This window comes from Schistocerca americana, chromosome 1 (assembly GCF_021461395.2).
Source record: "Schistocerca americana isolate TAMUIC-IGC-003095 chromosome 1, iqSchAmer2.1, whole genome shotgun sequence".
NCBI lineage: Eukaryota > Metazoa > Arthropoda > Insecta > Orthoptera > Acrididae > Schistocerca > Schistocerca americana.
Window position 1 is genome coordinate 934536513 of NC_060119.1, and position 26304 is coordinate 934562816.

The 26304-nt window shown below is 43.9% G+C and overlaps 1 protein-coding gene and 1 pseudogene across 11 annotated transcripts in view; one reads left to right on the forward strand and one right to left on the reverse strand.

Annotated features, from left to right (window-relative positions):
- The window catches only part of LOC124615457, a 354502-nt gene extending 343090 nt beyond the window's left edge, over window positions 1-11412 (reverse strand). For all 11 annotated transcript variants that reach the window (XM_047143452.1, XM_047143442.1, XM_047143435.1 and 8 more), the window contains exon 1: window positions 11309-11412. In XM_047143452.1, the coding sequence (XP_046999408.1) occupies window positions 11309-11390 (82 nt within the window). In that variant the 5' untranslated portion in view covers window positions 11391-11412. The remainder of the gene's footprint in view (window positions 1-11308) is intronic.
- A 14455-nt stretch (window positions 11413-25867) lies between these two features.
- LOC124558795 lies at window positions 25868-25985 on the forward strand (annotated as a pseudogene).
- Window positions 25986-26304: the final 319 nt, after the last annotated feature.

Here is a 26304-nt window from a genome sequence, read left to right on the forward strand (position 1 = left end):
AGCTTGGAAGAGATGGAAGAGAATTCTTTGAAAATAGAAAGAATACGTGCTAAGAGCTATCGCTGATCACGGCAGAGATCTGCAGACATCTACGCGGATATATGCAAATCATATTTAAGTGCATGGCAGAGGGCTCATCGAACCACCTTCACGATTCTCTGTTATTCCAATCTCGTATAGCGCGAGGAAAGAATGAACACCTGTATCTTTCCGTATGAGCTCTGATTTCCCTTATTTTATCGTGGTGGTCGTTTCTCCCTATGTAGGTCGGTGTCAATAACATATTTTCGCATTCTGAGGAGAAAGTTGGTGATTGGAATTTAGCGAGAAGATTCCGTCGCAGCGAGAAACGCCTTTCTTTTAATGATGTCCAGCCCAAATCCTGTATCATTTCTGTGACACTCTATCCCATATTTCGCGATAATACAAAACGTGCTGCTCTTTTTGAACTTTTTCGATGTACTCCGTCAGTCCTATTTGGTAAGGATCCCACGCCGCGCAGCAGTATTCTGAAAGAGGACGGACAAGCGTAGCGTAGGCAGTCTCCTTATCTATAACATTTTCGATGTGTCCTGCCAATAAAACGCATTCATTGGTTAGCCTGCCCCACAACATTTTCTATGTGTTCCTTCCAATTTAAGTTTTTCTTAATTGTAATTCATAGGTATTTAGTTGAATTCACGGTCTTTAGATTTGACTCATTTATCGCGTAACCGAAGTTTAACGGATTCCTTTTTAGCACTCATGAGAACGACCTCACACTTTTCGTTATTTACAGTCAATTGCCAATTTTCGCACCATTCAGATATCTTTTCTAAATCCTTTTGAATTTGTTTTGATCTTCTGATTACTTTATTGGTCGATAAACTACAGCGTCATCTGCAAACAACTTTAAGACGGCTGCTCAGACTGTCTCCCAAATAGTTTATATAGATAAGGAACATTGAGGTACGCCAGAAATCACTTCTGTTTTACTCGTTGACTTTCTCTCTATTATTACGAACTGTGACTTCTCTGACAGGAAATCAGAAATCCAGTCACATAACTGAGACGATATTCCATAAGCACGCAATTTCACTGCAAGCCGCTTGTGTGGTACAGTGTCAAAAGCCTTCCGGAAATCCAGAAATACGGAATCGATCTGAAATCCATTGTCAAAAGCACTCAACACTTCGCTATATCTCTGTATCGTGTGGTACGATAGTTCTCCTCAAAGATCGAACACTTATAAAATGAATAAGAAATAGTGGTGTCGCATGTAACTAGATTGTAGATCAGATGGACGAATGACTAATTTGGACAAACAGAACGGTTATTTAAGTTTGACTTTGCGCTCCCACTTGCATGCAGCAATACACTCCACGTGTCCAGCTTCTCGATTACACAACGTCCTCACCTATAGGCGACTTAATTTTCTGTTCGTACCAATAAATCTGAACCCCAGAGAAGCTCTCAACGTTAACAACAGTGTAAAGCAAGATGTAGACAACTGAAAATATGAGGGTGAAATGAGTGGGAGCACAAGTAGACAGCAAAGTTCAGCACCTTATATACTATCGGTTCTAAAACTAAACAGAATTTCCTCAACATATAGTTATATGCGCATTTTTTAGGGAGGGAGAAAAAGACAGGGGAATAAGGCAGAGTGTGATGTTCACATCAATCTACAGGTTACATTTCTATAACAATAACATCGATTGATAAGAAATAGAAAAGTAGATAGCGTTTTTCGCAGAGAATCATTAGGGAGAATTTGATGGAATGATTCATAAAAATGCGGAAAAGCCAGATCAGTCATCAGAGGCTATCCTTGACTGTCCCTCATATTACCAACTGCAGCTGTAGTGAAGTTGTCTTACGAAAACAAGAAGGAGATAACCACGGATACAACACTCAACTTCCACCTAAGTAAATGAGGTGTACTGAGGCGTTGTAACTGACACCAATGCAACAGTCAAAGGCATCTCGTGTTAGTTGTATCTGTACAGCAGTTCCTTCCTCTGTGATGGACCCTGATTGTATTTCAAGTGAAAATAAATACCCTGTGTTGTCAGTGTAAGTAATCCTAGTCACGGGACAATTTAAAGGACCACTAAGGGTTGCTATGATGTACAAATTATATTTCGTGTGTAAATTGCGTTACCTCAAAATATCTTTATTAGTTAACTATGGATCTACATCTACATCTACATTTATACTCCGCAAGCCACCCAACGGTGTGTGGCGGAGGGCACTTTACGTGCCACTGTCATTACCTCCCTTTCCTGTTCCAGTCGCATATGGTAAGACGGGTGCCAGGTTGAGATTAATTGGGAAAGTCCTTAGAAAATGTAGTCCATCAACAAAGGAGGTGGCTTACAAAACACTCGTTCGACCTATACTTGTGTATTGCTCATCAGTGTGGGATCCGTACCAGGCCGGGTTGACAGAGGAGATAGATAAGATCCAAAGAAGAGCGGCGCGTTTCGTCACAGGGTTATTTGGTATGCGTGATAGCGTTACGGAGATGTTTAGCAAACTCAGGTGGCAGACTCTGTAAGAGAGGCGCTCTGCATCGCGGTGTAGCTTGCTGTCCAGGTTTCGAGAGGGTGTGTTTCTGGATGAGGTATCGAAAATATTGCTTCCCCCTACTTATATCTCCCGAGGAGATCACGAATGTAAAATTAGAGAGATTCTAGCGCGCACGGAGGCTTTCCGGCAGTCGTTCTTCCCGAGAACCATACGCGACTGGAACAGGAAAGGGAGGTAATGACAGTGGCACTTAAAGTGCCCTACGCCACACACCGTTGGGTGGCTTGCGGAGTATAAATGTAGATGTAGATGAACACGAAGAAATGCAGCAGTATCCCGAGCAATATGCGGGTTGCGAACCGAGCCGCTTGGAGATGAGTCAGACACGGTACAGGTGTTTGGGGAAGCTGCAGTCGCGCAGTGAGAGCGAGTCGCATCGGCGGACGCGCCGTGCAAACGCGCGAGAGTGTGACGGCTCCGGGCAGATGCTGAGCCTCGAGGCGCGCTCCTTCCCTGCACTAGGCGGCCAACCTGTCTCGTGGAACCCACTCTACGACCGGGTTTTCTGTGGGCGCCGCCTACTAAGTAACGCGTCCGGCGTAACGCGTCATCACATCGACAGTGACAAAGCAATGAAGGTGTTTGCCGACAGAACGCAGTGCGTAGTGCGGCAGCGTTTTCCGTCGGGCGAGATAAGCCAACTGGTCTGGACCACTCTAATGCTTTGTACACTGCGTTCTAATGAAGAGTTCGTGTTCAAAATGGCTACAAAGTACTCTAAGAAGCTACAAGTGCGATTCAGTGTCTAGGAGATACACCACTCACCATTAAAATTGCTACACCAAGAAGAAATGCAGATGATAAACGGGTATTCATTGGACAAATATATTATACTAGAACTGACATGTGATTACATTTTCACGCAACTTGGGTGCATAGATCCTGAGAAATCAGTACACAGAACAACCACCTCTGGCTGTAATAACGGCCTTGATACACCTGGACATTGAGTCAAACAAAATGTGGATGGCGTGATCAGTTACAGCTGTCCATGCAGCTTCAATACGATACTACAGTTCATCAATAGTAGTGACTGGCGTATTGTGACGAGCCAGTTGCTCGGCCACCATTGACCAGACGTTTTGAGTTGGTGAGAGATCTGGAGAATGTGCTGGCCAGGGCAGCAGTCGAACATTTTCTGTATCCAGAAAGGCCCGTACAGGACCAGCAACATGCGGTCGTCCTTTATCCTGCCGAAATGTAGGGTTTCGCAGGGATCGAATGAAAGGTAGAGCCACGGGTCGTAACACATCTGAAATGTAACGTCCACTGTTCAAAGTGTCGTCAATGCGAACGAGAGGTGACCGAGAAGTGTAACCAATGGCACCTCATACCATCACGCTGGGTGATATGCCAGTATGGCGATGACGAATACACGCTTCCAATGTGCGTTCACCGCGATGTCCCCAAACACGGATGCGACCATCATGATGCTGTAAACAGAACCTGGATTCATCCGAAAAAATGACGTTTTGCCATTCGTGCACCCAGGTTCGTCGTTGAGTACACCATTGCAGGCGCTCCTGTCTGTGATGCAGCGTCAAGGGTAACTGCAGCCATGGTCTCCGAGCTGACAGTCCGTGCTGCTGCAAACGTCGTCGAACTGTTCGTGCAGATGATTGTTGTCTTGCAAACGTCCCCATCTGTTAAAACAGAGATCGAGACGTGGATGCACGATCCGTTACAGCCATGCGGATAAGATGCCTGTCATCTCGACTGCTAGTGATACGAGGCCGTTGGGATCCTGCACGGCGTTCCGTATTATATTCCTGAACCCACCGATTCCATGTTGTACCAACAGTCATTGGATCTCGACCAACGCAAGCAGCAATATCCCGGTACGATAAACCGCAATCGCGTTAGGCTACAGTCCGACCTTTATCAACGTGATGGTACGCATTTCTCCTCCTTTGACGAGGCATCACAACAACGTTTCACCAGGCAACGCCGGTAAACTGCTGTTTGTGTATGAGAAATCGGTTGGAAACTTTCCTCATGTCAGCACGTTGTAGGTATCGCCACCGGCGCCAACCTTGTGTGAATGCTCTGAAAAGCTAATCATTTGCTTATCACAGCATCTTCTTCCTGTCGGTTAAATTTCGCGTCTGTAGCACGTCATCTTCGTGGTGTAGCAATTTTAATGGCCAGTAGTGTAAACATATAAAGCTATGTTCTGCGTTTCGCATATCTCTGGTGCATATAATTCTCTTCTTCATCACACATTATTTGTATGGCTATCAGCAAATCCAGGAGTTTCCCTCTGGTTCTCCCGTGTGATTCATCAATACTGTACAGTACATTAGCACTTTTGTTAAAGTAAAAACACTTTCTTTGACCGCTCTTGCCAGGCAGCACATATGATTTTCTGGGAAAAGACAAATGTGTAATGCAGTTAAGATATGCGACCACTCCAACTCAAATTCCTGCTTCTAGGAAAACCCGGCTTAATGCTAAGTAAGGAACTGCTGGCAAACTGAGTACGCAGGGTATACTGTGGTGTCCACTTCCGTAAACGAGAGGTCAGCCACCTGACTGTCATGCGTAGGACTCAAGTTCTGCCGTGCGGAGTGGCCGTGCTGTTAGAGGAGCCATTTCACGGACTGTGCGGCCCTTCCCGCTGGAGGTTCGAGTCCTCCCTCGGGAATGGGCGTGTGTGTTGTTCTCAGCACAAGCTAGTTTAAGTTAGTTTAAATAGCGTGTAAGTCTAGGACCTATGACCTCAGCTGTTTGGTCCCTTAGGAATTCACACACATTTAAACATTTCGACTCAAGTTCAGTTACCGCTAGTGTCAGGGATTTTTCGTTGGTGGGATGACTGAAACGGAGTGCACCGAGCTTCACGAAGCCACTTTAGGAGAAACTTGAACGAAAAGTAGCGGGTGAAAGACCATGAAAGTTGACAGTGGGCGGGAAAGCTATGTGCTGGTCCCTTGTCCCTCCACAGCGCACTCACATGGCACCAAAGGCAGAGCATGACACGGCCACCGGTCAGCAATGGACGATGACCTGTAGTAGTATTGCTGTGAAAGCCTTGTAGAGACGAGGTATGCTTAATTCTCTGTTTAGTCAATTTTCAGAATAGCCTAAATTACAGCTCGACGCTGCTAAGTCGCGTTCCAATCAGTCACCCTCAACAAGACTGCGTTTTGCGCTAAAAATGGTTCTCAAGTAACGACTGTAATTTATGACTAACATCTCATTCACCCGTGTATATAATTTTCTTCCTACAAGCTCATATTTTCTAGTCACCACTATGGCTTAACACTTCCAGGACACTGAGGGATGTGCAGTTGCACGATGGGGATCCCGTACGTTTCACTGCGTTTGTTTGGAGCAGTCCTAGTACACTGGAAGAGGTGAATCAGTGTCACGTGCCTTAAGCCCCATGGACTTTTTTCTGTGTGGCGACATGGAAATGTAGTAAACGATCTATTCTTGGATGAACTGAGGAAAGATGTGGATCGGTGGGCACCTTACCAGATGTATCGGACGTTGTTCACAATCCAGTGTGACGGCGAGGTGAAACCTGTGTTTGTAGGTAAGACGGGCACTTTGAACATTTTTTGTGCACCATTAGCTCATGTAGACAGTAATGAACAGTTTCCTGAAATCACATACTATTCGAGACAGCGAAAGAACTAATAAATTAAACAATTGACGATCGACGTTGATAAAACCTTTTCTTGTTATTGTTACTAGAGATATACGATTGCTAAGCATTTCCCACTGCATTCGGAACCCCTATTGCAGAGAGTCAATACTCGTGTGAATCACTTTTGAATACATTTTGGGAGCAACCAGTCATCAGTGTTATTACTAATATTTAGTCGGCCAAGTGGCCCTGTGGTTCTAGGCGCTGCAGTCTGGAAGCGCGCGACCGCTACGGTCGCAAGTTCGAATCCTGCCTCGGGCAGGATGTCCTTAGGGTAGTTAGGTTTAACTAGTTCTAAGTTCTAGGGGACTAATGACCTCAGAAGTTGAGTCCCATAGTGCTCAGAGCCATTTGAACCATTTTGAACTAGTATTTACTATCAAAAACAGTCTTGATCACAAATTATTTATTCCGGTGACCGGTTTCGACCACAACTGTGGTCATCTTCAGACCAATGAGCAAGGATATTCTTGCTCATTGGTCTGAAGATGATCATAGTTGTGGTCGAAACCGGTCGCCAAAATAAATAATTTGTGATCAAGACTGTTTTTGATAGTAAATGTTACCCATGTGAATGATTCCGAACTGCAGCTTATAGCACTTGCAGACACAGTTTCTCCTTGCAATAAAGTCAAACAAACGGGTTATATTGTGCTGACCTCATTTCTATACCAGAATGATACTTTTTCACACACACACACACATACACGCGCCTTCCAGAGCTCAATGCAGGAGCCAGATGGAACGTTCACCCTGGAGCGGAGACTGCGCTGTTCTGAAACTTCTTAGCTGATTAAAAGTGCGTGCCAGATAACAACTCGAACATGAAGCCTTGCCCTTCGTGGGCCATGCTGTTATCAACTGAGCTATTCACATATTATCTGCGACCTACTATTACAGCTTGAATTCTGTACGTCTCTCCTGATTCCCAAATTTCCAGGAAATTCTCCTGAAACAGAGCTCCAGCAACAAAGAAGCTGTGACATCAGGTCGTGAGTCCTTTAAGAATAGCTCAGTTGGTAGAAACGTTGCCCACGAAAGGCAAGGTTCCCGGTTGCACCAGCAAACAGTTTTAATCAAGCAGCTTCATAATACTGAAGGATTTGATTGATTTAGTTAGTGCTCTAAAACACTACGTGTTTATGTGGAGTCCGGTTCATTCTTATGTCATCTCATGTATAACAAAATTCATTGCAGCAGAAATATTTTTTTTTTTAATCGCTATGTCATTTCTAACCGAACACTGAATTCGGCCCTACCCTTGGGCACAGCTCAGTCGAGGCGAGCCTTCAGCCTCCCGCACCCAAAAGCGTTATTCGGCATTGAGATTTTGCAAAGTGACAGTCTGTGGGCACAGCCATTGTCACCGCAGTGCAAGGACGGCTGGCGCAAGTCTGATCACACGTATCGTGTAAAAGGAAAGAGAAACGTTCTCGGCCGAATAGCGTCGCCTTGAGGTTTCTCGCTGGACTGTAACAGTAAGCGGACTTTCACGCGGCCCGTTCTGCAGCGGTCGCTGTCGCTTTGTTCCGCGGTCATTACGCTAAACGCCGTCTCCCACAGGAAACCCCAGCGTGCTGGCAGCCCTTTTCCCATATTCCCCTTCATTAAAGTGACTTTTCAGGAAGTATCAGTACCGAATTGTAAGTTCCAAGACTTAAAGAAATGACAAAATGCCAAAGAAGTCCCCAATTCATTGCCTAGGGTCATGGAAACTGAAAATATACAGTAATTTCTCGGTTGATGCACTTGATTGGTCAGAATACATTTAGGACACTTGTCTCCTCTGTTTTTACAGACTACGGTTAGTAAAGCCTTAGTTGGTCCAGTGGGCAATGCTAGCAGCAGATACTTCAAGAATAAACTGTATAGTTTCATAGAAAACATAAACGGAATGACGACTGTAAATAGACATTTGACCAACATACAGGGCACTCGAACGAAAGAAAGGAGGAGAATTTGATGTTCCATCGACTGTGGGTTTGTTACAGATGGAGTTAGTTCGGACTGGACAAGTGAAAATTAGCGTTCCCTGGTTCGTAGAAAAGTTATTGTTAGTGGAAGAAAAAAAAAACAAGTGCAGATGAGAAATTTGTAATAATATACTGACAGTGTAGGTTTGATTCTCGCTGATTTGACTGTTAAAATGAAGCCCACGACAAAATGGGCGCCATTCTTTCTCCGAGGAAATTTAAATGTGATTTGTAAACATCAACAAGGCGTGGTTGTCTTATGACTGAATTAAGGAGTAAATGAAGGACTTTGACTCCAACAGATAAGCAGCAGCGGTTCTATTATAAGTGAATGCAGCAGCGGATAATCTGAAGTCATTTACTTAAGCACTGATGTTCGAACGGGGATTATTCCTCCATTCTGCCCGTAAACGAATCAGCGTCTTTACCATCGCTCCATCTCAATCTGAAGATATGTTTAAAGGTAGTTAGTCCTCGTATGTACTTTACAAATTTTTCAAGACTGGTGATGTTTATTAATATCATCTCTCATTATCTCCAAAACGCCCGAACAGTAGGAGGCTGGCCATTTTACCCCGGTACTTGGTACTAGACTGTTACCGGGAAATAGTGTTTTATAAATGAATGTAACATTTCTTTTTTTATAACTTACTGAGATACGACGTAAGTTCCCAGAAAATAACTCATCCTACAGCCGTACTTTATTTCTTTACTCGGTAACAACTAGTTCCTAGGCCGGAGGATCTTAACAAGCGCTGAAGCCCGCTGAAGCCAGACAAAGGCTTTCATCAAACTGCACGGCACACATATGATTCACGTCACAGGTAACACATCTTTCCCTCCTGTCAACTTTCAGATAGACATTAAGATAGCGTCAGCTAAGGGCGCGAAACAAAAGATTTCTTTAAAACATGCAGAAGATACGAAGAACACACTATATTTTCACTCTGAAAGATGTAACATTTCTCTCCATTTCAGTAAGCGTGTTCTCAAATTTCGTGACATCTCTTCTTCCCTGAACACATGATGTCGTTGTCTGGGAGTAATGCTAAGCATACAGGGACCTTTCATGTTATATAGCAGTTTTAAGCTGTTGCTAAATTCCAGAGCTTCAGCTTTTAATAGGTCCAACAACGGAGGTAGCTTTGCATACAGCTTTGGTTTCCTTTGAGGAGACCTGTTTTCTGCAGAATGCTGACCATATATCAAACTCTTGAGCAAAGTTTACGTGCAAGCAGTATTTAGATACTTTAATGCCGGAAAAGAAGTTTAAACATCGCTGTTGGATAAAGTATATTTGACTTATTGGTGGATGAAAGGAATCATCCGCCTTTAGTTTAACGTTAATGAGCTTTTCTTGCACCACAGCTATTACTAAAAATGCAGCTGTACGTACACCTGTAGCTGCAATTCATCATACACGTTATGTGTGCACCAGGATCATCTAAGGCATTCCTCTTTTATTCACGTCTGGGACCCACGCGAATGCCAGAAGTTGCTTAACTGAAGCGATGTGATCCTAGCGTTTTCTGTAATATTACAGATTCAAGCGTTGCTCTGCTGCGTTCAGATTCAACAGCTTACGAGAGGCCCCTCAGTAATGCATGGAGCAGTCCTTGTGGTGTCAGCAGGTGGAGTCTGTCGAGCGTCTCTGCGACACTTTTGTTGTTCAGAGAACTACGCAGCTACCGTGTGGGTCTTATCAAACAGTGTAGGCATCTTAATTTAGTAATACCACCAGATAGGCAAGCAATACTGAAAATTGCCTTTTTGGGCTATGCTAAGGCAGTTACAGATAGCCGCAGTTCCTCACTAAGCCCCTCTTTAGAAACATCAATATTGTTGTTGTTGTGGTCTTCAGTCCTGAGACTGGTTTGATGCAGCTCTCCATGCTACTCCATCCTGTGCAAGCTTCTTCATCTCCCAGTACCTACTGCAGCCTACATCCTTCTGAATCTGCTTAGTGTATTCATCTCTTGGTCTCCCTCTGCGATTTTTACCCTCCACGCTGCCCTCCAGTACTAAATTGGTGATCCCTCGATGTCTCAGAACATGTCCTACCAACCGATCCCTTCTTCTAGTCAAGTTGTGCCACAAGCTCCTCTTCTCCCCAATTCTATTCAGTACCTCCTTATTAGTTATGTGATCTACCCATCTAAGTGTCTCATTTCCTAATGTAATTCCCTCAGCATCACCCGACTTAATTCGACTACATTCCATTATCCTCGTTTTGTTGATGTTCATGTTATACCCTCTTTTCAAGACACTGTCCATTCCGTTCAACTGCTCTTCCAAGTCCCTTGCTGTCTCTGACAGAATTACAATGTCATCAGCGAACCTCAAAGTTTTTATTTCTTCTCCATGGATTTTAATACCTACTCCGATCTTTTCTTTCGTTTCCTTTACTGCTTGCTCAATATACAGATTGAATAACATCGGGGAGAGGCTACAACCCTGTCTCACTCCCTTCCCAACCACTGCTTCCCTTTCATACCCCTCGACTCTTATAACTGCCATCTGCTTTCTGTACAAATTGTAGATAGCCTTTCGCTACCTGTATTTTACCCCTGCCACCTTCAGAATTTGAAAGAGAGTATTCCAGTCAACATTGTCAAAAGCTTTCTCTAAGTCTACAAATGCTAGAAACGTAGGTTTGCCTTTTCTTAATCTTTCTTCTAAGATAAGTCGTAGGTTCAGTATTGCCTCACGTGTTCCAACATTTCTACGGAATCCAAACTGATCTTCCCCGAGGTCGGCTTCTACCAGTTTTTCAATTCGTCTGTAAAGAATTCGCGTAAGTATTTTGCCGCTGTGACTTATTATACTGATAGTTCGGTAATTTTCACATCTGTCAACTCCTGCTTTCTTTGGGATTGGTATTATGATTCTACAATTGCTTCCGGTTTTCTTCATCACTTCACGGGAGTATGAACTGACATCTCGAACAAAGGCAGTGCAAAACTCGTTTTCTGTCCGCAATATTCTTCAGCTGAGGAGACGATAAAACGAAGAAAAATAGAGAACATTTTCGCTGTGCGCTGTGTCTGATACGTGCTGCTGGAACGGTGCGAATCGGCGGAGAGCAGAGCAGAAGAGAGTCGGGCGCACTCACCGGTGAGGGCGGCCAGCAGAGTGGCGACGGCGACGGCGGCGGCGGCTGCGGCGGCGGCGCTGCGGCTGAGGGGTGCTGCCATGGTGGTGACCGGCGTCGGCGACCACTCAACACTCACTGGCGGGCGGCGCGCGCGGCCGCCGGCGCTCAGCTGCTCGCGCCCTGCCCCCCACCAGGCCACCAGGATGCTGGCGGCTCCCCGCTACCTCGTGACGAGCCGCCGTCTCTCACCTGGCCGTGTAGGAACTGTGGCCGACACCGGATCATTGCCAGCTGGGCAATTCTACGGTTGGCATTTCACAGTTTCGGCTTTTGAGATTGTACCTGTTTCGAGCAACAGGTCCAATCAGAGTGCACACCTATAGGGTAATTATTATTACGTTCAAAAAACCCCAAAAGTGACATACACTACTGCCCATTAAAACTGCTACACCACGAAGGTGACGTGCTATAGACGCGAAATTTAACCGACAGGAAGAAGATGTTGTGATATGCAAATGCTTAGCTTTTCAGAGCATTCACACAAGATAGCGCCGATGGCGACACCTACAACGTGCTAACATGAGGAAAGTTTCCAACCGATTACTCATTCACAAACAGCAGTTGACCGGCGTTGCCTGGTGAAACGTTGTTGTGATGTCTCGTGTAAGGAGGAGAAATGCGTACCATCACGTTTCCGACTTTGATAAAGGTCGGATTGTAGCCTATCACGATTGCGGTTTATCGTATCGCGACATTGCTGCTCGCGTTGGTCGAGAGCCAATGACTGTTAGCAGAATATGGAATCGGTGGGTTCAGGAGGGTAATACGGAACGCCGTGCTGGATCCCAACGGCCTCGTATCACTAGCAGTCGAGATGACAGGCATCTTATCCGTATGGCTGTAACGGATCGTGCATCCACGTCTCGATCCCTGAGTCAACACATGGGGACATTTGAAAGACAACAACCATCTGCTCGAACAGTTCGACGACGTTTGCAGCAGCATGGAATATCAGCTCGGAGACAACGACTGCGGTTACCCATGACGCTGCATCACAGACAGGAGCGCCTGCGATGGTGTACTCAACGACGAACCTGGGTGCACGAATGGCAAAACGTCATTTTTTCGGATGAATCCAGGTTCTGCTTACAGCATCATGATGGTCGCATCCGTGTTTGGCGACATCGCTGTGAACGAACATTGGAAGCGTGTATTCGTCATCGGCATACTGGCGTATCACCCGGAGTGATGGTATGGGGTGCCATTGGTTACACGTCTCGGTCACCTCTTGTTCGCATTGACGGCACTTTGAACAGTGGACGTTACATTTCAGATGTGTTACGACCCGTGGCTCTACCCTTCCTTCGATCCCCGCGAAACCCTACATTTCAGCAGGATAATGCACGACCGCATGTTCCAGGTCCTGTACGGGCCTTTCAGGATACAGAAAATGTTCGACCGCTGCCCTGGCCAGCACATTCTCAAGATCTCTCACCAACTGAAAACGTCTGGTCAATAAGGGCCGAGCAACTGGCTCGTCACAATATGCCAGTCACTACTCTTGATGAACTGTGGTATCGTGTTTAAGCTGCATGCGCAGCTGTACCTGTACACGCCAGCGAAGCCCTGTTTGACTCTTTGCCCAGGCGTATGAAGGCCTTTATTACGGCCAGAGGTGGTTGTTCTGGGTACTGATTTCTCAGGATCTATGCACCCAAATTGCGTGAAAATGTAATCACATGTCAGTTCTAGTATAATATATTTGTCCAATGAATACCCGTTTATCATCTGCATTTCTTCTTGGTGTAGCAACTTTAATGGCCCGAGTGTAGATGACGTTGAGACAAGTAAAGTAAAATAGAACGCATTGGGCCGAAAATGCCGGGAAGTAGCCCAACAGTGGATGACAGATGTTGAACACATTACCTCACCAGATAACGTATCTCGCCGCACGTGCAGAGGATGGGCTTGTCGTCCTACTCTCGCAGGTACGGGCCAGTGTTCCACATCTCTCCCCTAGGCTATTCTGTTTTCCTAAAAGTAAACCAATTCATCATAGCGTTGTTTTACCACAACCGCGAGCACTGCCGCATCACATCGGGTAATGCAAGAACTAATACAGAGCAGCCTAGCGGAGCGATGTGTAGCACTGCCCCCTGCCAACGAGGGTAGATCGACAAGCCCAACCGCTGAACGTGAGGTGAGGTACGTCATCTGGTGACGTGACATGTTAAATATTTGTCATACAGAATGAAATTTTCACTCTGCATCGTAGCGCGCGCTGATACCAAACTTCCTGGCAGATTAAAACAGAGCGCCGGACCGAGACTCGAACTCGGGACCTATGCCTATCGCGTCATGTGCTCTAGTGCGGTACAGCACTTGCCCGCGAAACGCAAAGGTCCCGAGTTCGAGTCTCGCTCCGAAGCACGGTTTTAAACTGCCATGAAGTTTCATTAGCCATTCACTTTTAGGACATTTCCCGACATTTGCTGCCCGATGTGTCTAATATTAAATTACAGGTTATCTGCGTTGCTTCAGCGGTTTTTATATATTAATAAGAATCACTCGATATAAATACGAGAGCGTTTTTTTCAAGCTCCGATCGATCGCGAAATGAAAACCACAATGAAAAATCCGATGAAACATTGCGGAAATGTGTTGTGCAGTGTCTCTAGTACCCTTTTGATCGCGTCACGTCGCACTTTTCCGAATAAGGGCACAGTGAGCACATAAAAATTTCTAGAACAATGAAGTCTTCCGCCAAGTGCAAAGTGCGTGCTGTCTTTCGATTTCTTCACGCTGAGGTGCTGTCGGTTTCCACCTCTTTTCCATGCAGCCCACACAACGTAACTGTCATGAGTGACAGCAAAGTGCGCCAATGATGCAGAAGCTTTGAAGCAGAACGTATAGATGTTCACTGTGTAGGCGATCACGGAAGGAAGCGAGTCTCCATCGATGATCTTGCTCAGTGAGTGGTACAAGCGACTCGAGAAAATCGTCTTCGGAGGGCAGTTCACAACAAGCGAAGAGGAATTTGCAATCAGGCATTGTCTTTCTTCATGACAATGCTCTACCGCTTATTGCATCTACGACAAAGACGACCCTACAGCGTATTCGACGAGAAGAGTTTGATCATCCACTATACAGGTCGCACATGTTTCCCTTTGATTTTTATCTCTTTGCTCACATAAAACGCTGACTAAGACGACAACACTTTTTGGCTCAGACGACGGGCTACGGACCAGCATAGAGAACTGGCGGAAAAGCACAGGCGGCTGCGACGAGGTTATTGGTAACGTGGTACCACACTACGACGAATGTGTAAGACGTATCGGCGACTATGTGTAAGGAGTACTCAAATAAGGACCGAACACCCGTCACAGCGCGACCATGGAAGGGTTCCATTCAAAAGGAACCGATACACGAAGACATTTATCCCATAGGGAGCCGAGACGATCAATATTCCTGTTTCGTAGAACGCGATCGGCTGCTCGCGGATCCACTACCGCACCCACTATTGCACTTTCTCGTCCGACGGAAACAGACGTGCATGCATGTCTTCCTTCAAATCACCAAAGATGTGAAAATCACACGATGAAAGGTCCGGACTTTACGGACGATGCTGCAATGTTTCCCAACCAAATCAGTGCAGCGTAGCCTTCGTCCGATTATCGTGCTACAGAATGCTTCCTCCGCTCGTCGAGTGGAACCACAATGCAGAAACTGGAACGAGCCATAAAGTCAAAACGCCCAGGTGTGCTGTCGGACGGAATCGTCCTGTTGCACGATAACGCTCTCTCCCCACACTGCTTCAGCGATTTGGTTGGGAAACATTGCGACATCCTCCGTACAGTCAGGATCTTCCATCGTTTGATTTTAACAACTTTGGCGACCTGAAGAAAGACATGCTTGGATGTCGATTTCAGTCGGACGAGGAAATGCAAGAGTAGGTGCCATTGTGGATCCGTTCAGTGGCTGCCCGCGTTCTGCTAAATAGAAATTGATAGTCTCGTCTCCCAGTGGGATAAATTACTTTTGAATCGAACCATTCCATGGTCCCTATGTGGTGGATGTTCGGTTTCCATTTTACTGCCCCTCATACACTGGTGTCCAAAATGAAAGCAACAAAAGGAAATTTTGCTAGGTTGCGTTTATTTTGCGACAAAACAGTATAACAGGTCATAGTAAAGTAGAAACAATGTAAATAATGCAGAACGTAATCAGTTCCAATATGCGTGACGGTAGACAAAAATATTCTTCGTTTTTTTCCAATGCACGCATTCTGACAAAAGGTTAATGTGCTCAGTAATTCACTATGGGGTGTGACGACCTCTGGCATGAAAGCAATGGGACATGCTGTGAATGATGTCATCAATATCATGTTGAGGCCATAACGCCCATTGTTCCTGCAGAGCTGCTCACAAGTTTTGGAGAGTGATTGTTGGATGCTAACGTGATGCATTATCGTCCATTAATACGACTGCTGGGCCCACATCACCTCGCAACAAACGCGCATGACGTCTCAAGATCTCCTCATGGTACCTGACAGCAGTTAAATCTTGTTGATTCAAACATACTCTTTCATTGAAGAAATGTTCGAGTGGTCAACTTAACCCCTATAGGGATCCTCCTCTGTATGGATCTCTTTGCACAATGTTTGGGTCCCGAAATCGTGTTCCGCATGCTCTCCAGATGCGAATCCGCCGAGAATCACTCTCTAGACCAAATCGGGACTCAAATGTTAAAAGAACATTGGCCCACCGTTCGACCGTCCAGGTGGCATGTTGACGGCTCCACTATAGACGTTCCCTTCTATGAAGACACGACAAAGGTCCCCAACTATGAAGGGCACTCTGCCAAAGCCTTCCGTACACTGTTTGCCTCGATACAACACGTTCGAGGGATGCTGCGACGTCACATGCCAGTTGCAGCGCAGTACTAAGGCGTTACCGTCGTGACCTTACAGCCAAATAACGGTCCACCCTCTCTGATGTCACACGTAGTCGGCCCTGTTCTGGTCTCCGAGGTACAGTTTTGGTCTCTATAAACTGTCGCTTCGTCCGAGAAACAACTGGACGATTCACATTAAGCTAGTGGGTCACATCAGTTTGCGACTCTGCTGCTTTCATTTTTCCTAGGGCCTCCCACAGCAGAGAGTCTGTAGGCATCTTCTCTGTGCCGTACTGCACCGTCTGTGGATGTCGGACTGCCCTGTGAACATTACCCCGCCTGATTGGTGCCCTGACGTCATTGATGGCGTGTTTGTCCTCTGATCGGAATGCCCTTTTCCGTACAGAACACGATCGTAACGACATCTGTTGACAGCTCGTATGATTATGTCGTGTATTAGACACAGGACGGGGAAATAGCAATTTGTTGCTTTAATTTTGAACACCAATGTAGATAAGTAGCTGGAAAGTGTAGCTAAATGTTATCCATAAAACAATTTTGACTTTCATTGGGGCTTCCATTTCGCGACCAATCTGACCTTGAAACAAAATACCCCTCTTACATTTATATTTACGCCAAACATAATTTTCTGTGGTATTTTCTATGAAGGCTGTCGAAACCAGTCAATCGTGTGTCAAATACAAGACGATCGCTAGCGTTAAGGAGATCCTGGACATTGCTGAGGTCATTAGTACCTTTTGGAAGGTTCGGGAGCAGATGGAAGCAATCTTAGCAACGAAAGAACCTTTCATCGCCGTACTTAAAAGATGAGGGAAAAATTCGTGGTCTGTCTGACAGACAGTGAAATCTCTAGAGGGAGAGAGTTCCAGTGCAGGTGGATAAATAAGGCAGAAAGAATAGACTAACGTCCGTCATTTTCATCACTAGATTTTTGTTGTGGGGGGGGGGGGGGGAGGGGAGGGGAGAGGTGATCGGTAGGTCATAAGTTTTTAAACAGACATTGCTCCTTCGTAGCCTGATGAATTGACTGACGGCAGCAATGATTTCTTGTTAGTTGGGGGTGTGACCTCGAAATTGCTAGCAAAGCACGCGAAAATATCAAATAAAAAACGGTGTGTTGCTGTGAAACGCCTATTTCCAAAACAAAAATGCTACCATATCACCGAAAGGACAACTCCAGATTTCGCCTGCTTTCTTCAGTCGTCACATGTGTAGAGGGACAGTTCTCATTTGGGTAAATATCTAAACCAAGGGAAGGCTAAATAAAACACTCTGACTGGAATGCGATTTCTCCACCATCCGAATGTGAATCTCTTGTATCTAATGCTCGATAAGGGCATCATAGTGAGAAGCATTAGTGCCATAACGCTTCAAATTGCTGGATTGTATATTAAAGTTCTGGGCTTATTTAAAAATCCCTCTGTTTGTTTCATAGGGTGTGTAGTCTTAAGAAGCTATTGATGACTCGAACTAAGTGAACTATTCAGTCAGGAATTAAGCATGTGCCTTACCATATTTAGTACCTATCGTTCTTTCATTACATGTCCATTCACATTAACTTGGATACAACATTACATTGCACACTGTGGCACTTCTCCCGTCGTGAGTTGTATATAGTCACCAGTGCAGTGTTCTGGCTGACATGAGGTGATGAAAATGTATTTCAGAACTGATGCGTTCACACACTCCTGATCCTGAACGCTCAAAGAACATCAAATTCCGATCCAGGCGAGAAAACCCGCAAAAAGTGCCTAACATAATATCCGCAAAGTCACGCGCATTGGTTTGTTAGACTGATGGTCCTAACTGAAGTGATATGATTGAGTTGTGGTTAAAGGTCTTTTCTGCATGCGAAATCTAAAGTTACGGTTTTCTTGGAAATTCTAGGTTTTCCAGAGAGTAAATATTTTCTTTCTCTTTGTATTTATTTTTCCACGTCAATAAAACAGTTCAGTGCCGTAAACTCTAGTTCAGAAATCACACAGAAATACTTTCACTCAATTGAAGCTCATGAACAAATACTGTGACACATCTTAAGTATATTTTCAAATACATGCTCAGCTCCTTGTATATCCCTGACTATCTTTAAATATTTCAAATTACTTCAAGATTCAGTTCAATAAAAGTCTTGGCCTGGCGCCACAGAGAAGTGTTACATTAGTCAATCAATTATATAAATGCAAGACTGGCATTTTACTATATTTAATATATATTCTATATTTAATTTTATTTCATGTTAAACAGCAGAGACCTTGCGACGCTGCCTGGTGGCAGGGTATTGTCACCCTACTGTCGCACATGACGCAGTACCGATCAGATACTAACTGCAGTTCGCCAGCGCTTCTCGGTACTGCATGTCGTCGTAATACTTTTTCTTTCTATAACAATTTCATGACAAATTAGCTCAAAATAAATTTCCTAGTTGTGACTGCGTCTGGCTGCTTGACAATATTGTTCAATTATTTATCCAGTCTTAATGATTTGTACGATGACTAAAATTAGGCGAATCGTCACAACACCTGTCAGTCACGTTCATCGCTAATCTACGAAACTGCGCTGAAATATCGGTAACAGTCAACAGCTAGCCCCCTTTGGTAGCAATTTTCGCTGTTGATTTCCAGAATAGACCACTACACAATGCATTTTTCCCGGTTTTCCATAGCCAAATAAAGAGCGATAAACACATAAATGGGACATCAAACTGACCAGCGAGAGGTCTAGTTTTACAAAGAATATTTAATTGCTTGAAAGTTATCAGGGTAGTTAAGAAAAACTTAGTCATTTGAGGGAAAATTAAGTATTGGAGTTTTCTCCAAGATAACTAATTGGCAACGTAAGGGCTAGTTTTGCAAAACAGGTGAAATTGCTTGTAAGTAATCGTGTTAATTAACAAAACTTGATTAGTGGTTTGGGGAAAAATTACACCAACACCTGCTACCAACAATGTAAATGGACACCTAGCTATGGCTTGAAAGTTACATTGGTGTAGAAATTGTTGCCTTCTTTCTTTCATATTAAAAATTAAAATAAATGTCAAATTATAGCTTGTATTAAAACATCTAATTTCTCTTGATCTGTACGCTATTAATAATAATACGATACCGGCCACTGTTTCAATATATTTCATGCTTTGTGAACAAAAATTGAAAACATAAAACATTAAAAAAAGAAACTGTTAAATGTAAAAAAGAAACGGTCAAATATTTTGTGAAATGATTTGTCTTAAAATAAGAAATAAAATAAGTTAGAGAAACATTTAACACGTCTCATTTAGTGTATACGATGTCGAGCATCACTGAAATCCGCGTAAAATGTTTCTCTAACATATTTTGTTTCTTACTTTTGGATAAATGTTTCCATAAATCATTATAGTTTTTTTCAAAACTTTATTTGTTTTTACTCTCGCAGCCCCCTTTAGTACCATGGACATTATTCCTTGATGTCTTAATTGAAGTCCTATCATCTTGTCCCTTGTTTTTGTCAATATTTTCCAGATGATCTTCTTCTCGCTGGTTGCGAAGAACCTCCTCATTTCTTATCTTTTCAGTCGACTTAATTCTCAACATCCATTTCAATCGCTTCGCTTCTCGTCTGTCTCAGTTTTCCTATAGCAAAAGATTCACTACCATACAATGCAGAGCTCTAGACGAACATTCTCAAATATTGATTTCTCAAATTAAGGCCTATGTTTGATACTAGTAGACTTGTCCCGGCCAGGAAAGCCATCTTTGCTTCCGCCAGTCGACTTTTTACGTCCTCCTTGCTTCCTACGTCATGATTTTGCTTCCACGCTAGCAGCATGCCTTCACGTTGTCCACTTCGAGGTCCCCAGTTTTGATATTCAGTTTCTCGGTATTTTCAGTCGTGCTACTTCTCATTATTTTCAAGTTTATTACATTTATCCTCAACCCATATTCTGTACTCATCAGACTGTTCATTCCATTCAACAGATGCTGTAATTCTTTTTCGTTTTCACTGAGGATAGCAACAGCGTCAGCGAATGTTATCATTGATATCCTTTCATCATGAGTCTGAATCCCACTGGTGAACCTTTTTTTTGTTTCCGTCATTGCTTCTTCAATGTACAGACTGAACAGTAGGGACGAGAGGCTACAGCCCTGTGTTACACCCTTGCTAAACCGAGCACTTCATTCTTCATTTTCCAGTCTTATTATTCCCTCTTGTTTGTTGTACACACTGTACATTAGCCGACTTCCCCCATGCTTTAGTACTATTTTCCTGAAAATTGCGAACGTCTTGCGCCATTTTACATTGACGAAAGCGTTTTATAGGTCGGCAGATCCTGAGAATGTGTCTTGATTTTCTTAAGTCTTGCTTTCATTACCAAGTGTAACGTCAGAACTGCCCCTATGGTGCCTTTACCTTTCCTAATGCTACACTTATCGCCATCTCACAGCTCCTCAATTTCCTTGTCCATTCCTGTGTGTTATTCTTGTCAATCACTTGAATGCACGTGTTGTTAACTTGATCGTCCGATAGTTCTGTCACTTATCTGACTTTGCTTCGGTATTGTGTGCTTGACAATTTTCGAAAACTGATGGTATGTCTCCAGACTCATATTAGGCAAACCAGTTTGAACAGTCGTTTGGTTGCCACTTCATTCATCGAATTTAGAAATTCCGGAGGAAGGTTATCCGTTCTTTTGGCCTAATTTGATTTTAAGTCTTCCAAAGCTCCGTTAAACTCTTAACTGCGTTCTGGATTTCCTATGTCTTCCATATCAGTGCCCATTTTTTTCTTATATCTCGCCATCTGCAGTTCCTCCTCTCGTATAAGCCTCCAGCGTACTCTTCCCACATATCCGATCCGTCGTCTGCTTTTTTTTCCATCAGTCTTCTGACTGGTTTGATGCGGCCCACCACGAATTCCTCTTCTGTGCTAACCTTTTCATCTCAGGGTAGCACTTGCAACCTACGTTCTCAATTATTTGCTGGATGTGTTCCAATCTGTGTCTTTTTCTACAGTTTTTGCCCTCTACAGCTCGGTCTAGTACCATGGAAGTCATTCCCTCATTCCTTAACAAATGTTCTATCATCCTGTCCTTTCTCCTTATCAGTGTTTTCCACATAGTCCTTTCCTCTCCGATTCTGCGTAGAACCTCCTCATTCCTTATCTTATGTCCACCTAATTTTCAACCTTCATCTGTAGCACCACATCTCAAATGCTTCGATTCTCTTCTGTTCCGGTTTTCCCACAATCCATGTTTCATTACCAAGAAATGCTGTACTCCGGGGGTACATTCTCAGAAATTTCTTTCTCAAATTTATGCCGATATTTGATATTAGTAGACTTATCTTGGACAGGAATGCCTTTTTTACCATAGCTAGTCTGCTTTTGATGTCCTCCTTGCTCAGTCCGTCATTGGTTATTTTATTGCCTAAGTAGCAGAATTCCTTAACTTCATCTACTTCGTTACCATCAATCCTGATGTTAAGTTTCTCGCTGTTTCCAGATGGTTTGAAACGTCCCCTTAGAAAAATCATACATGACTGTGCTTAAACTGACACACAATATTTTTTTAGCGCAACGCAATCTGACTTTCTATAATCCCTACAAGAGAATGGCCCTGACTAAATTAACTTACACGTTTCACAAATCACTTACCTCACAAAAATCTTCGTTACTCGAACTACTCAATACAGCGACCGCTACTACTGCCAGCTAAATAAAAGATTCAAACTACTAAGGCACTAACTACTGATAGGCATAGTTAGCAAAAGAAAGATTTTGATAGAAAACAAACAATGTATTTACCTTAATAGTGTTCAAGAGTCATAATGTATATATCAGTCCGTGATATCCAATATTACAAATTTACTCTTTCTGATGGACACACGTCCAGATCGTCCGCTCTCAAAATTCCGCCATCTCTCTCCCCACATCCACCACTGCTGGCGGCTTACCTCCAACTGCGCAACGCTACGCGCTGTTAACAGCCAACTGCCCAACACTACAATAGCGATTATTGCAATAATGCTGACCAGCCTCAGACTGCACACAGCACAGTCAGTGATTTTCATATAGAGCGCTACGTGGCGTTACCAATATAAAAACCTAAACAGCCTACTTACATAGCCCCCATGGTCCCCACAAAAAATTTTACAAATTGTTTTGGGCAGTGGCCAAAACAGATTTGAAAAAAATTTTCATAGTTACAATAACAAAGATATCAAATGCACACACTTATTGATACACTGTTGGTCAAAAGCAAAAATTGTTCTCATAAAGACAGTCCTGATCATTTATCACAATAGTAATTACAGTTTTTTTTCACAAAGTCTCATTAGTAAAAGAAATTGCACACAGAAGTAGTGGATTTCCATGCAGTCTTGAAGAAGTAGTATTGTTCTTCCAATAGAAAGAGAGTGCTGACTCTTGACATGCAGACAGGTAATGGGCCACAACAGAGCAAACCCACAGCAGAGTCAGTCGAAGTTGAAGAATATTGGTAGGTAGGTCATCACAGAGCAGACCACTGTAGTCTTGTTAGAGATTACGGTACTGGTGGGCCACCAGAGGTGCAGACCCACTGCAGTCCTTGTAGAAATAATGGTATTGGTGGGCCATCAAAGACGCAGACCCATTGTAGTCCTTGTAGTGCTTTTTCCAGGTCGACAAATCCTATGAATGTGTCTTGATTTTTCTTTAGTCTTGCTTCCATTATTAACCGCAACGTCAGAGTTGCCTCTCTCGTGCCTTTGCTTTTCCTAAAGCCAAATTGATCGTCATCTAGCGCATCCTCAGTTTTATTTTCCATTCTTCTTTGTATTATCTTGTAAGCAACTTGGATGCATGAGCTGTTAAGCTGATTATGCGATAATTCTCGCACTTATCAGCTCTTGCCGTCTACGGAATTGTGTGGATGATGCTTTTCCGAAAGTCAGATGGTATGTCACCACATTCATACATTCTACACACCAACGTGAATAGTCGTTTTGTTTACCCTTCCCCCAATGATTTTAGAAATTCTGATCTATCCCTTCTGCCTTATTTGATTAAGTCCTCCATAGCACTTTTAATTTCTGGTTCTAATACTGGATCTCCTATCTCTTCTAAATAGACTCCCGTTTCTTCTTCTGTCAGATCAGATAAACCTGTCCCTCACAGAGGCTTTCAACGTAATCTTTCCACCTTTCCGCTCTTTCCCTTGCATTTAACAGTGGAATTCCCGTTGCACTCTTAATGTTACCACCCTTGCTTTTAATGTGGCCGAAGGCTGTTCTGACTTTCCTGTATGCTGAGTCTGTCCTTCCGACAATCATTTCTGTTTCGATGTGTTCACATTTTTGCTGCAGCTATTTCGTCTTAGCTTCCCTGCACTTCCTATTTATTTCATTCCTCAGCGACTTGTATTTCTGTATTGCTCGGAACATTTTTGTACTGCCTCCTTTCATCGATTAGTTGAAGTATTTCTTCTGTTACCCATGGTTTCTTCGCAGTTACCTTCGTTGTACCTGAGTTTTCCTTCCCAACTTCTGTGATGACCCTCTTTGGAGATGTCCATTCCTCTTCAACTGTACTGCCTAGTGGGCTATTCCTTATTGCTGTATCTATAGCCTTAGAGAACTTCAAGCGTATCTCGTCATTCCTTAGTAATTCCGTATCCCACTTCTTCTCTCTCATTCCTAGTCCCAAGCCCATATTCTCCTGTAACCTTTTCTTCCACTCCTTCCCCTATAATTCCATTCCAATTCCCATGACTATTAGATTTTCATCTCCCTTTATTTTCTGTATTACCCTTTCAATATCCTCATATTCATCCTCTATCTCTTCATCTTCAGCTTGCGACGTCGGTATATATACCTGAGTTATCGTTGTTAGTGTTGGTTTGCTGTCGATTCTGATAATAAAAACCGTTCCACTGAACTGTTCACAGTAACACACCCTCTGCCCTCCCTTCCTATTCACAACTAACCCTACTCCCGTTATATGATTTTCTGCTGCTGTTGATATAACCCTATACTCATCTGACCAGAAATCCTTGTCTTCTTTCCACTTCACTTCGCCGACCCCTATTATATCTATATTGAGTCTTTGGATTTCTCTTTTCAGATTTTCTAGTTTCTCTACCACGTTCAAGCTTCCGACTCGTAGAACGTTATCCTTCCACTAATTATTCAATGTTTTTCTAATGGTAACCTCCCCCTTGGCAGTCCCCTCCCGGAGATCCGAATGGGGGACTATCCGGAATCTTTGCCAATGGAGAGATCATCATGACACTTCTTCAATTACAGGCCACATGTCCTGCGGATACACGTTACGTGTCTTTAATGCTGTGGTTTCCATTGCCTTCTGCATCCTCATGCCGTTGATCATTGCTGATTCTTCCGCCTTTAGGGGCAATTTCCCACCCCTAGGACAAGAGAGTGCCCTGAACCTCTGTCCGCTCCTCCGCCCTCTTTGACAAGGCCGTTGGCAGAATAAGGGTGACTTCTTATGCCGGAAGTCTTTGACCGCCAATGCTGATTATTAATAAAAATTAAAGCAGCAGTGGGATTCAAACCTGAGATCGAAAACGTTTTGAATATCGATCAACGACGCTAACCCTAGACCCCAGGCCCAAGTCTGCTTCTATCAGTGGAATTTCTCTTGTTTTCTTAATTTGAAGCCTTTGCTCTTAATTTCACCGAAGATTGTTTCATCTTTTCTGTATCAACCCTTCTGGCCAGCATTTATTTTTCCTTTCCAATGTATTTTCCCTGCAGTCATTTCTTCCTGTCTTCCCTGCACTACATATTCATTTAATTTCTAAGTATCTTATATTGACGTATTTCTTCCATTACTCAAGGTCTCACTGCAGTTACTTTCCTTTTACCTATTTATGTCTGTCCAACTTCTGTGATGGCTATTCTTAGGGATGTCTGCTCTTCTTCAACTGAAATTTCTGTTGCGATATGCACTATCGCAGTATCTATCGCCTTAGAGAACCTCGAACGCACCGCATCTTTGGTTGCTTTTTTTGACATTGAAGCTTGTCGACCATTCTCTTATTCTCTGTATACATAAGTGATCTGAGGGACAGAGCGATCACCAGTATGCGACTGTTTTCTGGTGATGCTGTTTGTGTACGTGAAGATGTCGCTGTTTAGTGATTGTAGGAGGACACAAGACGACTTATGCAAAATTTCTAGTTGGTGTGGTCAATGGCAGCTTGCTGTAAATGCAGAAAAATGTAAGTTAATGCTGATGAGTGGGAAAAGCACTCCCATAATGTTCGAATACAGCGCTAGTGGTGTGCCGCTTTACACAGTCGCGTCTGTTGAATATCTAGGCGTAACGTTGCGAAGCGATGTGAAATGGAACGAGCAGGTAGGGATTGTAGTAGGGAAGGTGCATGGTCGACTTCGGTTTATTGGGAGACTGTAAGGAATGTGTGATTCATCTGTGAAGGAGTCCGCATATGCAACACTTCGACACATTCTTGAGTACTGTTCGAGTGTTCGGAATTCCTTCTAGGTCGGATTAAAGGAAGACATCGAAGCAATTCAGAGGTGGGTTGCTAAGTTTGTTACCGATAGGCTCGATCAGCACTGAGTATCACGGAGGTGATTTGTGAACTCAAATGGAAATCTCTGAAGAGAAAACTACACACTTTTCGCAGACCGCTGTTGACAAAATTTAGAGAACCGCCATTTGAAGCTAGGCAATAGCCTTGCCGCAGTGGATACACCGGTTCCCGTGAGATCACCGAAGTTAAGCGCTGCCGGGCGTGGTCGGCACTTGGATGGGTGACCATCCAGGCCGCCATGTGCTGTTGTCATTTTTCGGGGTGCACTCAGTCTCGTGATGCCATTTGAGGAGCTACTCGACCGAATAGTAGCGGCTTCGGTCAAGAAAACCATCATAACGACCGGTAGAGCGGTGTGCTGACCCCATGCCCCTCCTATCTGCATCCTCCTTGAGGATGACACTACGGTCAGATGGTCCCGATAAGGTATGAGAAATCAGGGCTCGTGTGGAGGCATACAGAGTAGACAGTCGTTTCAGCTTCGCGACTGCTACGTTCAGGCATGGATGTGTGTGATGTCCTTAGATTAGTTAGTTTTAAGTAGTTCTAAGTTCTAGGGGACTGATGACCT